Source organism: Leopardus geoffroyi, chromosome E3 (assembly GCF_018350155.1).
Source record: "Leopardus geoffroyi isolate Oge1 chromosome E3, O.geoffroyi_Oge1_pat1.0, whole genome shotgun sequence".
Classification (NCBI taxonomy): domain Eukaryota; kingdom Metazoa; phylum Chordata; class Mammalia; order Carnivora; family Felidae; genus Leopardus; species Leopardus geoffroyi.
Window position 1 is genome coordinate 32,267,455 of NC_059340.1, and position 11,250 is coordinate 32,278,704.

The window sequence follows — 11,250 nt, forward strand, 5'->3', positions numbered from 1 at the left end:
GGCTGCTTTGCTTATGAGCAATGTCGTGAAAAGAGATGAGGAAAAATGCGTTTTCAGGAATCTTGCCCTTAGTATGCTCCTACTTGGACTTTGTAAATACTTGAATTTTTGTGGGGTTTTTCTGGGGGCTGGGGGGCATGGCTAGGAGTAGTGACCTGTTGTGTCTCTGAGTGCAAAGCAGTCCTCAGATGGGGCCGGAGGGTCGCTGGGCCCTTTATGGATCATGTAGGCTTGACTTGGTTAGTCCCGTGTGCTCTCAGAGCCTTATCCAGAAAGGGCTAAGAGGTTTTTTTTATGGGGAAGAAAGTGAAACACTGGTTTATCATCTAAAATGATCTTTTTTTTATGCCCAAGAATTATTCAGGGAATTTTTCTGTATGAATGCCTATGTCTTGAGTTAACATTGTCTGTAAATACCATATATAAAATTTGTAGATTTTTTTGAAGTTGGAAAAGCACTCATTAAATGGTTCTACACACGTCCGTGTATACACACACACACACACACACACACACACACACTTTAATGAAACAAAGTCCTGAGTGACTTTACACCTTTTAACTAACTGGCAAATTTGATCCAAACCTGGCGAATGGTTTGGAGCAGGTTGAATTCGGGGCCTCCTGTGAGGTGTGGGTTTATTTGGAAACCCCTATGCCATGAAATACTTTGATCCACTCAGGTGTTTGGGAAGTTTTTAGACTTAGTGGAGGTGAAGAAGGAAGACATCGTTTGTAGGGAGAGGGGCAGAGGCATGAAGGAAAAGGCGCTCCCCTGGGCGTTGAGATTTAAAACCTGTTGCTGGTCCCTCGACGGCCCGGACGCACGTCGAGGGGCGAGCTTCGCTCTGGTCCTGTGCTGGACGGAGACGTCTGCCTCTCCAGCCCCTTCTCTGCACGGGTGGTTCCCTGTCGATAGAGGCGCGTGTTCCGAAAGAGACCCCAAGCCTCTTGATTCAGGCTTTTGGTGTGGCAGCTTCCTGTTCGGGGCAACGCGTCCGGCCGGGGCTCCTTGTGACTCACACTCCGATGCTTTCCAGGCCTGACGGCCGCGGGGTCGCCCCCTCGGCCCTCGCTGCGCCTCTCACGAGCTCCGCCCTGTGTTTCAGATCACCGAAGTGGCCTTGGAGTACAACAACTGTCACGGGGACCAGGTGGTCGAGCGGCTCCTTCAGCACCTGCGGCGAGCGGACGCCCCGCTGTTCCGGTCTCTGGCGCCCGAGCCCCCCGCCCAGCTGCCGGACCCATCGCCGATAGCGGCGTCCCCCTGCTGCAACACCGTGGTGCTGCCCCAGTGGCGCCCCGTCTCCAGGACCCACAACGTCTGTGAGCTGTGCGTCAACCAGACCACGGCGGGCCTCAGGCCCAGCTCAGCCGGCGTGCCGCAGTGCAGCTTTTTTGAGATGGCGGCAGCTCTGGATTCTTTCTACCTCAAGGAACAGACCTTTTATCACGTGGTGTCCCACAGCGTGGAGTGCAGCAACTTCCTGAGCTCCTACAGCCCTTTCAGCTACTACACTGCATGTTGCAGGACCATAAACAGGGCTGCGACGGGCTTCGTGGATTCTGCGCAAGGTGTCTTTGAAACCCCGGCCGTTGCGTTTTCTTCCCTGGAGGAGAAATGCCATGTTGAGACCCCGGGCTCCCTTCCTCACATTGAGGAGAACCGCTATCTCTTTCCTGAGCTGGACGTGAGCAGCACGAACTTCACAGGCCTGAGCTGCAGAACCAACAAGACCCTGAACATCTACCTTTTGGATTCGAATTTATTTTGGTTGTATGCAGAGAGGTTGGGGGCTCCGAGCGCCACCCGGGTGAAGGAATTTGCCACGATTGTCGATGTGAGAGAAGAGTCTCACTACGTCCTGGATCCAAAAGAAGCTCTTAGGAAGTTCACCCTAGGTACCGTGGGCGCCTCCCTTCCCCAAGCGTAAAAAGGATCCCTTAACCTCACACTGGGAACTTTCCTCCGGGGATGGCAGTACCCTTGGTCATGGGTGATGTCAGCTCTTTAGCTCATTTGAATTCTTTAGACTGCACTTGGTCATAGTTTTAAGAGAAGCTGGTTTTGTCTGTTAAGTGGACTGGAAACTTCCTGACTGCAAATTGTGGCTAAGTTTCTCATGCAGCCCCTTGGGGGGTGGGTAGAAGTCTGCGTTGCAAATTGGCGGTCCCTGTCCTGTTTGGAGGTGGAGTGAGCTGCATGGGGTGGGAGCATCCCGGGGGCTGAGGAATTTGAGCCCTGACAGCGGGGTCCCTTCTAGAGGAGCTGAGACAGAAGGCACTGAACCCGCACAGCAGCCTGTCCTCCCTTTTGGCCCACGGGTTTGGATGTAGAAATTTCCAGGCCGCCAGACCTAATTTGTTCTGCCGCTGTTTGTACCTCCTTGAGAAATGCTGCTGTGACCTTGGGTGCCTAGACTGTCACAAACACGTGTCACATTGCAGACCAGCAGAAACCACTTTTGGGGGCGGGGTGGGTAAGGCCCATTCTGGGAAAGCGTCCGGGAGCTCGACCTCGGGGCTCGGCGGTGGCAGCGGCTGTAAGGAACACCAGCTTTCCTGTTCCCGGGGCTCTGCTGACATCCTTGATGTCCACACGAGGAAGTGAGAATTCAAAAGCCGTGTTAGTTCAGCCTCACTGGAAATGTGGGGGAAGCCAGCGTTTGCCAGATGGAGGCAGGAGCAATTTGGTAGAGAGGGAAACCTTTCTTTTCCAAGTTTTAGAGGGTATGAAAGCAAAAGGAAACTCCAAGCCCCCTAAATAACAGTCCTTTTAGCTGTCTTCTTTTAAGCCCAGGCGAAGCTTGTTTCTTACAATGGCCACCTTTGGAAAGGTTCACGTAAATGTTGATTCTTGTCCTGTGTCAAGGTCTACATTATAAACGTGAAGCTCCCGAGTGTTTAAAGGAACCTGTGACCTATCGCTTTATGAATTGCATTCTCTATCGTTACTGTAAATTACTCCTGATTGGTGTTTTCTAAAGTTACGTTTTGGTGTTCTGAGTTTTTCTAAAGTGAAACAAGCCTGTATTTTTGAAGTGTTTATTGGACTTTCCCGAATTATGTTCAGTAATACACAAGCATTCAATGAGCTCATAATGTGTTCAATTTGAACTTGAGGGTAATCTGAAAGAAGCCTTCTTCAGATTTATTTTTCTCTCCCTTCCCTCCCTCCCTCCCTCCCTCCCTCCCTCCCTCCCTCCCTCCTTCCTTTCTTCCTTTCAGAGATAGAGTGCACAAGCAGGGGAGGGGCAGGGAGAAAGGGGGACAGAAGATCTGAAGCGGGCTCTGCACGCACAGCAGAGAGCCCTCTGTGGGGCTTGAACCCGCGAACCATGAGATCATGACCCGAGCCGAAGGCAGATGCTTGACCGACTGAGCCACCCAGGCGCCCCGTAATTTCTTTTCCTCTTCTGTATCTGCTCTGAAATGTACATGTAGCTCAGCTCTTTGTCCTGGAGTTGGTGACAAAATTTGTAAGGGTCCTTGTGAAAAAGTACCTGTGTCTCGCTGGTTTGGAGAGTTGACTGTTAAGTCGCCGTCTCTGGGGCAGTTTCAGAATTGAGGCTTCATTCAGATTAGGAGATAATTTTTGGTTTTATGTTTCAGAAACACAGCCAAGTAAGTTATTCAGATGCAGATCATGAGTTCTCTTTAGTATGCACAGGACATCCTTCACTTCCTCCTCCCTCTGCAGAAAGTGTCACTCACTATTCGTTAGGACCTCAAAATGGAGAGAGGAGGGAGAGGAGAAAGAAGGGACCCGCCGATCAGTGCTGCTCTAGACAGGTGCCAAGGAGTCTGAAGGCAGTGGGAGGGGAAAGCTGTTGGTTCGAGTTAGGTTTTTGGATTATTTGTGAGCCTTATGGGATTTTCCACGAAATATAATTGAGTTTATTTTTCCTACACCTTCAAGAAAGAAACTTGAAGGACTTGAACAAAGGAAACAAAAACCACAGCTCCCCGCCTCAAATATTAAACGCCTGTCACCTTCCAGTACCTTGTGGAGTTAGCCGCATCTGTAGTGCCGTTTAAAGGTCTGAGCGTTGTAGGTTGAAGTCTCTTCGGGGTGGTGGCATGTCGATCGGGTGTCTGTTTGGGGACCAGCCCCGTTAGGAAAAAAGAGAACTCCTGGCCTGTAAATCCTAGAGCCTGTGACTCCGCGTGGTGTTTTGGTAGCTAGATTACTGTCTGCCGAGGTTGCACTCAGAGCTGAACCTGGTGCCCCCCGACCCCCACCCCGGGCAGCCTCGTTCAGGGTGCTCCCTGTGGGCGAGGTGTTCGGAGTGCCAGCCTGTGAAGCCATCCCAGCTTTTACACGCAGAGTGTAAAGTAGGCCAGCTACTCCCCCTGTACTTCGCCAAGAGCTGATCTCATTTTCTCTTTATTTTTAGAGTCTTTTATTCAAAACTTCAGCGTTCTCTACAGTCCCTTGAAAAGGCACCTTATTGGAAGTGATTCTGCCCAGTTCCCTCCTCAGCATTTAATCACTGAAGTGACAACCGATACCTTTTGGGAAGTGGTCCTTCAAAAACAGGTACGGAGTCGGAGGGGCACACATCCAGCCACCTCCCCCTGGTGAGGTAGCTGCCGAAGCTGCGGGCGTCGGGGCGAAGGCTGGGTTTTGATAAGGCCCAGGTCAGTCGCGGGACGGTCCCCCTGCACGACATACGCGTTACCCGACGCTTCTCTCACCGCAGAAAGTCCTTAAGAAAGCACAGAATTGGAACGATGTGAGCTGGAGATATTCCCTGGCAGGGGTGCAGTAAGCAGCAGCTGCTGAAAGCCCGCTGGGTTCCGAGCGCGGTCGGGACACGCGTGCGCCCTTTGTAACCACCGTCTTCCCTTCCCCCAGGACGTGTTGCTGCTCTATTACGCACAGTGGTGCGGCTTCTGTCCATCCCTCAATCACGTCTTCATCCAGCTAGCTCGCCTCCTGCCGGTGGATGCTCTCACCGTGGCCCGGTAAGGAAGCCCCTTCTGCCCGTCTTCGCTCTCACAGCGTAGCCGTGTGGCTGGCGAGGGCCTGCCCGCTTTTCATAAACCTTGGGTGAGACTGGGTGCGGTTTGATTGTCAGCTTGAAGCCAGAGCAGAACCTCCTGGAAACCCGCGTGCTCCCAGTGAGTTCTGAGCGTTGCTTCCGTGCTGCCAAGTGTGTGTAGCCCCGACCGAATTCCCGGGAGGGCGAGTGTGGGGGCGGCTCTGACCCCTCCCCGCCAGCGGCCGGCTCCCCGGAACCCCATGGGAAGGGTGCCCACGGAGCTCCGTGGCACGGTGGCCTCAGCCCGGTGAAAGGGGGCGGTCCTGATGTGCCGCCCGCCGGCCCCGGGACTCGGAGCACATCCCTCCGCCAGGTCTGGCCTCCCTCCTCACTCCTCACATTAGGAAGAAACACTGGTTGGTACCTTTGTGTTCTGGTTTTGTGATTCCGTGGGTACCGGATGTGGGCTCCGTAGTCAGCAAAACCGTTTTTAAATCACTGTTTTGTAGAGACAGGTCTGAAACGAAGACTGTTTGGATAGGTACTAAGCTGTTGGGGGGGGGGGGGCAGGTGGTGTTTAGATTTCAGCCTTCCAGACAGATTAGAATTCAGTACAAAGATTAAATCATAGGAAAAACAACGGAACATAGAATATTGAGTTTGCTAGTTTGAGAGATGGAAACTTCCCAAAGTGAAGCAGTTAAAAAAAAATAAAGAAATATGGACAGATTGCACTAGAAAAGTGTGCAGTGAAAGACACAAGGAAAATAGGCTTAAGAAAGAAAGAAAAATAGGTATATTTTACAGCATCTCTGTTTCACCCGCTGGGTCTGCTCTGAGCAGCATAGAGCCAAACTGCGCCGTGAGAGTTTTCTTTGCACGTATCCTCTGACCTAATTGTCGCCGCACTCGGTGAAGCAGGCGTGGCTGTCACTCTCTTTTTACCGAGGAGGAGACCGAGGCACAGAGAGTTGCGGTAACTTTCCCAGAGTCGCACAGACTGTAAGTGAGGGCCCAGGCTTCCCGGTCAGGCGCTCTTACTCCAGACCCTGAGAAATGACAAAGGTTTAAGGAGCTGCTGAGAAGAAAATGGGGTCAGTCCACACGGTGGAATGTTACTCGGCCTTAAAAAGGAAGCACATTCTGAAACCCGTTACGAGGTGGACAGACCTTGAGGGCGTCAGTGCAAAGTGAGATACAGAGATACGAAAGGACACATCCTTTGCGATCGCACATATGCAGGGCACCCAGGGCAGTCACATTCGCAGGGACAGAGAGGAGATGGTGGGTGCCCGGGGGAGCGGGGTTGGGGGCTGTGCAGCGGGTAGAGATTCCCCAGTTTTTCAGGATGACAGAACGCTTCTGCAGTTGGGTGGTGGGGACGGCTGCACGGCATTATGAATGCACTTCGCACGACCAGACTGTGCGCTCAGGAGTGGTTCGGATGGCACGTTGTGTGTGTATTTTACCGCCGTGACAAATTGGGGGTCCGGGGAGAAACAGCCGAGAGGGACTCCTGTGTGAGGAAAAGACACGAATAGGTTTTTCACGGCCCTTTTCACGGCCGGAGGAGGAGAGTATAAGTAAGCAAGTGTGGAAGCTACAGCCTAATAAATGTAAATGAAAACAGTAACAAAGTATCATTTACACTTGTTAACAGATGCTTTGACGTGACAGAATCTTGTGTTGATAAAATGGAGTGAAATTGGCACAGAGAGCTGGAGCTAATAGAAGTGAATTGGCGTCACCTTTTTGGAAGGCATTTTAGCAACATTTGTAAGAAAGCACAAAAATCGTTATACATTTTTGACCCAGTTAATTTTACTTTGGGGAATTAAGGAACTAGGACTCGCAGAGAAGCGTGAGCTAGTCACTCCCTGTAGCATTATTTGTATCTAATGGTAGAAGCACAGCTAAGTAAATTACAGTGGGCGTTTGATGGGATTTTTGCCCATTTATTAGAACAATGCTTTTCGTAGAATTATTGAAAAGAATTGCATTTGAAATATATCAATACTGCTCTTAACAACATGTGGGTATATACACCAAGCCTGAATGAGAATCCCAGAAAGAAGGCCCGATTGGCCCAGTGGAATTCTGAGTGATATTTACAACAGTGTTTTTCTTTCAATTTTACATGATTTTGGAGTGAAAATCGGGAGGAAAAACGGTATTTGATGATAGGCTAGAGCGTGCCCTACCACTTGTTTAAAAAACGGAACTCGGGGCGCCTGGGTGGCGCAGTCAGTTAGGCGTCCGACTTCAGCCAGGTCACGATCTCGCGGTCCGTGAGTTCGAGCCCCGCGTCAGGCTCTGGGCTGATGGCTCAGAGCCTGGAGCCTGTTTCCGATTCTGTGTCTCCTTCTCTCTGCCCCTCCCCCGTTCGTGCTCTGTCTCTCTCTGTCCCAAAAATAAATAAACGTTGAAAAAAAAAATTTTTTTTTAAATAAAAAAAAACGGAACTCTGACGTTTCAGGTAGGCTCGCCCAGGCAGAGACGGGAGTGCTGTTGAGTTGTTGAAGACCATTCTAAAGTGGTCACCCTTTTGGGCGAGTGCATGGCGCTCGTTGACGCCCAATGGCCATGATTCTCTGAGAACTACTATCACGTTAATGATTCAGAAAGTCCCCGCTTTTGTATGCATTATTTGTGATGGTTGATGTCCGAGCCACCTGGCCGAATGGCCCTCCAAGGTCTGCTCCCTTCTTCGAGGACTACTATTTGTTTGTGTGTTTGTGTTTTTCGCTCCATCTGAGCAGTGCCTGCCAGCTGGGGTTGGGGGGGAGCTGAGTGCCGGCTGCAGGAGGGGCCACTACCTGCTTCACCAGTAAGAAACCCCAGGTGGGGTAATTCAGCACACACGGCATTTTCCAGATTAGAAAATTAATCTAAAATCTGCTAAGAAAATGCGTGTTTTGTGGCCTCCATCCGGAGTTACAAAATATAAATGTAAAATAGAGTATCACCTTTACCCTCCTGTTTTCTTACATCTTCAGAGGCTTGATGTATTTTGCACAATGATTTCCTTTTTCCAGAGCTAGTCCAGGGATTTCACTGCTTGCCCAGACCCCGTGAGGGGAGCGTGGACTGCTCCTGAGGTGTCAGTGAGGTGTTTTTCTTTTGAAAGTTCATTTTCACTCTCGGGACATGTCCCTTCTGCTCCGTAAGTTAAAGTGGAGAAAGTTGCATGTTCTCGAAGCATCGGTTCTTGTCCCCTGAGCTGCACCCAACCTGGAGTAGTAGTACGTTTACTCAGAGGGCCCGACCAGTGTGGCCACGGAATATGCTCCAGGATCTTCATTTATTGGAGAAAGTTCTTTGAGGTCGGAGTGTCTTGGGCTGATCTTTTACTTATTCTCATCTTTCCCTCTGCCGTTGTCAGGATTGATGTATCTCAGAATGACCTTCCTTGGGAATTCATGGTTGACCGTCTCCCTACCATCTTATTTTTCCCCTGCAGCAGGTAAGTTTTTTCACTATTTTCGATCTTTACTCAATATTTGGGCAGATGGGATTCTTTTGAAAATGAAAAGGGTTTAAGGTGCTTCACAGAAATGAAATGCAAATCATTAGCAGTTACTAAACTATTTTGAATAAAATGTATTGTTTAAAAAATGTTCCATTGAGGGGAAAAAAAAAGAACAAAAAATGCGCCATCAGGGACCCGGGGTGAAAGGGCTTTCGTGTCACGAGGTCGGAGGTGGTTTTTGGTAAGAACTTCACCCCTCCCACAGTGTTTTCACGAGCGTCCATGTGGCCGTCAGAACTCGTTTGCCTTCTCCGTCTTAAGAGCCTCCAGTGGATGCCGACATGGATGGCAAAGAGCCACGTTCACCTGGGCCAGACAGCAGCTCATCTCTTGAGCCCCCCGGGTGTCAGGCCCTGGCTGACCCAGGCTTTCATGTGCGTCATTTTCCATCGAGTTCTCCTGATGCCCGGCTTGTCCCTCCTGTGCAAGCTGGAAATGGAGACGACTCCTCACTGTACCCCGTTCATGGGATTCAAGGAGCCTTCTCCCCACGTGTGCAGACTTCCGTGAACGTCTGCCACGGGGCTCTCCCCTTGATGTCTTCACATCGTGCAGGCGGACTCCAAGTCCAGTGATGACAGCAACTGCCCTGAAAGCCCGGCAGGCGGGGACGGGACCTAAGCAAGGAGGACGAACGGCCTAACTTGGCAATTAGTAAATGTTGGATGCGGATGTTTTGCTAAAAGGGAAATGAACTCTTGGCCTTTAAAAGCCTGATAAACGAGATGTTCTGACCCTTTTTTAAAAAAAAAGATTCTCTTTTGTTCTCAAAAGGGTCCTCGGGGACCTAGTCACACGACTCTGATGGTATCTTTATAGGGAAAAAGCATTTGCAGGTTATTCTAACGAGGTCCTTAATTCACGTATGTGGTGTCTCCTGTTTTAATTTCCTGGCCTCACTTTTACTGTTCACAGCAGCCACTCTCATACTTTTTATTTCTCTTTTTATTTCTCATAGATACCTAATCATTTCCTTGTTGTTTCCTCTTTATCTCAAGGAATTTTTGCTGGAATACTTCCTGGGGTAGTAGGGTCCTGTCACATCATGCACTAAAAACAGAGCGTGACTCATCCCGTTGTGCTGACTGTTGTCATGAGCCTCTTTCCTTCTAAGAAATAAAGTGCTGCACAGTCAAGGAATCATGGACCATAAAGCAATTTCATCTGTGTGGGATGGAGGTTGGGCAGGAAGTTTAATGAAGCATGGTTTTCAGATTTCAAACATAGTTTGGAAAAGTATTAAAGTCCTAACACCCAGCAGGTGCCAGCAGCTAGAGTGCATGAGTATGTCTTGAGCGAGACAGAAAGAGGTACACCGAGAATTGGTGACGGGGTGTGTGTTGGGGGACTGAGTCAGGCTGGAGTGCCTTGCAGTAGAAAGTTGCCTGATTGTCCATGTGAGGATGTGCATTGGTGATCCCTGCAGCCCCTCAGTGTTTTGTTTTTAGCTTTTTTATGTTTGTTTATTTTTGAGACAGCACTAGTGGGAAAAGAGCAGAGAGAAAGGGAGTCACAGAATCCGCAGCAGGCTCCAGGCTCTGAGCTGTCAGCACAGAGCCCGACGCGGGGCTGGAACCCACGAACCGTGAGATCGTGACCTGAGCCGAAGTCAGACGCTCAACTGACTGAGCTGCCCAGGCGCCCCTGCGGCCCCTTGGTATTGGAAAGTCAAGAATGTAAATACTGAACGTGAGAAGAGTGTCCAGCTCTTCGTTAACGCAGAGAGCTTGGTAAACCAAAAAACCTCATTACTGCTCTGGAATGGAATTTTCCTTATTTCCTAAAAGTAAAGAGTAGTCGCAAGAGAAGTGAGCTCCCCGTTAGCTGCTCCAAATTGAATGAGTGCTCAGGTTACTCAGAGGGTGTGAACAGGCAAAGGGTGTGAGCTCACCGCTGGCAAGAGAGGAAAGGAGAGATCCCTTTTTCACGGTGACTGTGCTTACATCATCTTCAGTGAAAAGAATACAAAAGTGTATGTGCGTTTTGATAAGAGCAGCCTGCCCACACGCTAGGTTACGTGCACACTAAGTAGGGGAGTGTCAAGATGTTGACAGTTACTTTGGAGGAGGATTCCAGGTGATGGGGGGAGGGGGGGTGCCTCGTTTGCTGTGCACATTGCCTCCAGCCAGCACGTGTTTCACAGTCCTGGAACAGAAGCCACATGCAAGGGCTTGTCCTCTGCCACAGGGTGCGCCCTGGGCCGCCTCCTGCGCCCGCTGGCTTTCCTGTGCAGGTGCATCATAGAGCCGCTCTTCCTGCCACCACTGCGTGTGACGTTTCAGAATCGAGGCGCCCTGGCACGCGCCTGGGTGAAGACGTCACAAGGATGGGCTGGTTCATTCTAGCATGTGCCCTGGCAAGGACCGGGCCTCTCGAGAGGAGCAGCCTGCCCGGCCGCAGTAGCACGGCCCCGTCTTTGGAGAAGATGCCTTACACCCTCAGCCAGGTTTTTATTTGGCCCTTTAAGTGCTAGAGCTACGTGAACACACGCCTAGGGAATTCCGAAGGGAGTCATTCCGCGGGGCCTTTTACCACCACGTTTCCGAAATGATTCTTTCCTGGGGAGTTTGTTCATACCTGTGTCCTTGCTACTTGTAAAAAGCGGGAAAGCACTTTAGCACGCGTGTTAGGCAGATTCACGGGGATGGCGCCCCGAACTCTGCTCTGAAATAGCGTGCTTACAGAGGTCGTTTTCAGTCACGTGAAGGTCTCCCACCCACGCTCCGGTCCCTCGGC

The 11,250-nt window shown here is 50.5% G+C and overlaps 1 protein-coding gene across 3 annotated transcripts in view; it reads left to right on the plus strand.

Annotated features, from left to right (window-relative positions):
• TXNDC11 (thioredoxin domain containing 11) overlaps positions 1-11,250 on the plus strand; it is a 59,954-nt gene that overhangs the window by 46,414 nt on the left and 2,290 nt on the right. For all 3 annotated transcript variants that reach the window (XM_045460493.1, XM_045460494.1, XM_045460496.1), the window contains 4 exons: positions 1,110-1,902; positions 4,398-4,540; positions 4,859-4,968; positions 8,368-8,448. In XM_045460493.1, the coding sequence (XP_045316449.1) occupies positions 1,110-1,902; positions 4,398-4,540; positions 4,859-4,968; positions 8,368-8,448 (1,127 nt within the window). The remainder of the gene's footprint in view (positions 1-1,109; positions 1,903-4,397; positions 4,541-4,858; positions 4,969-8,367; positions 8,449-11,250) is intronic.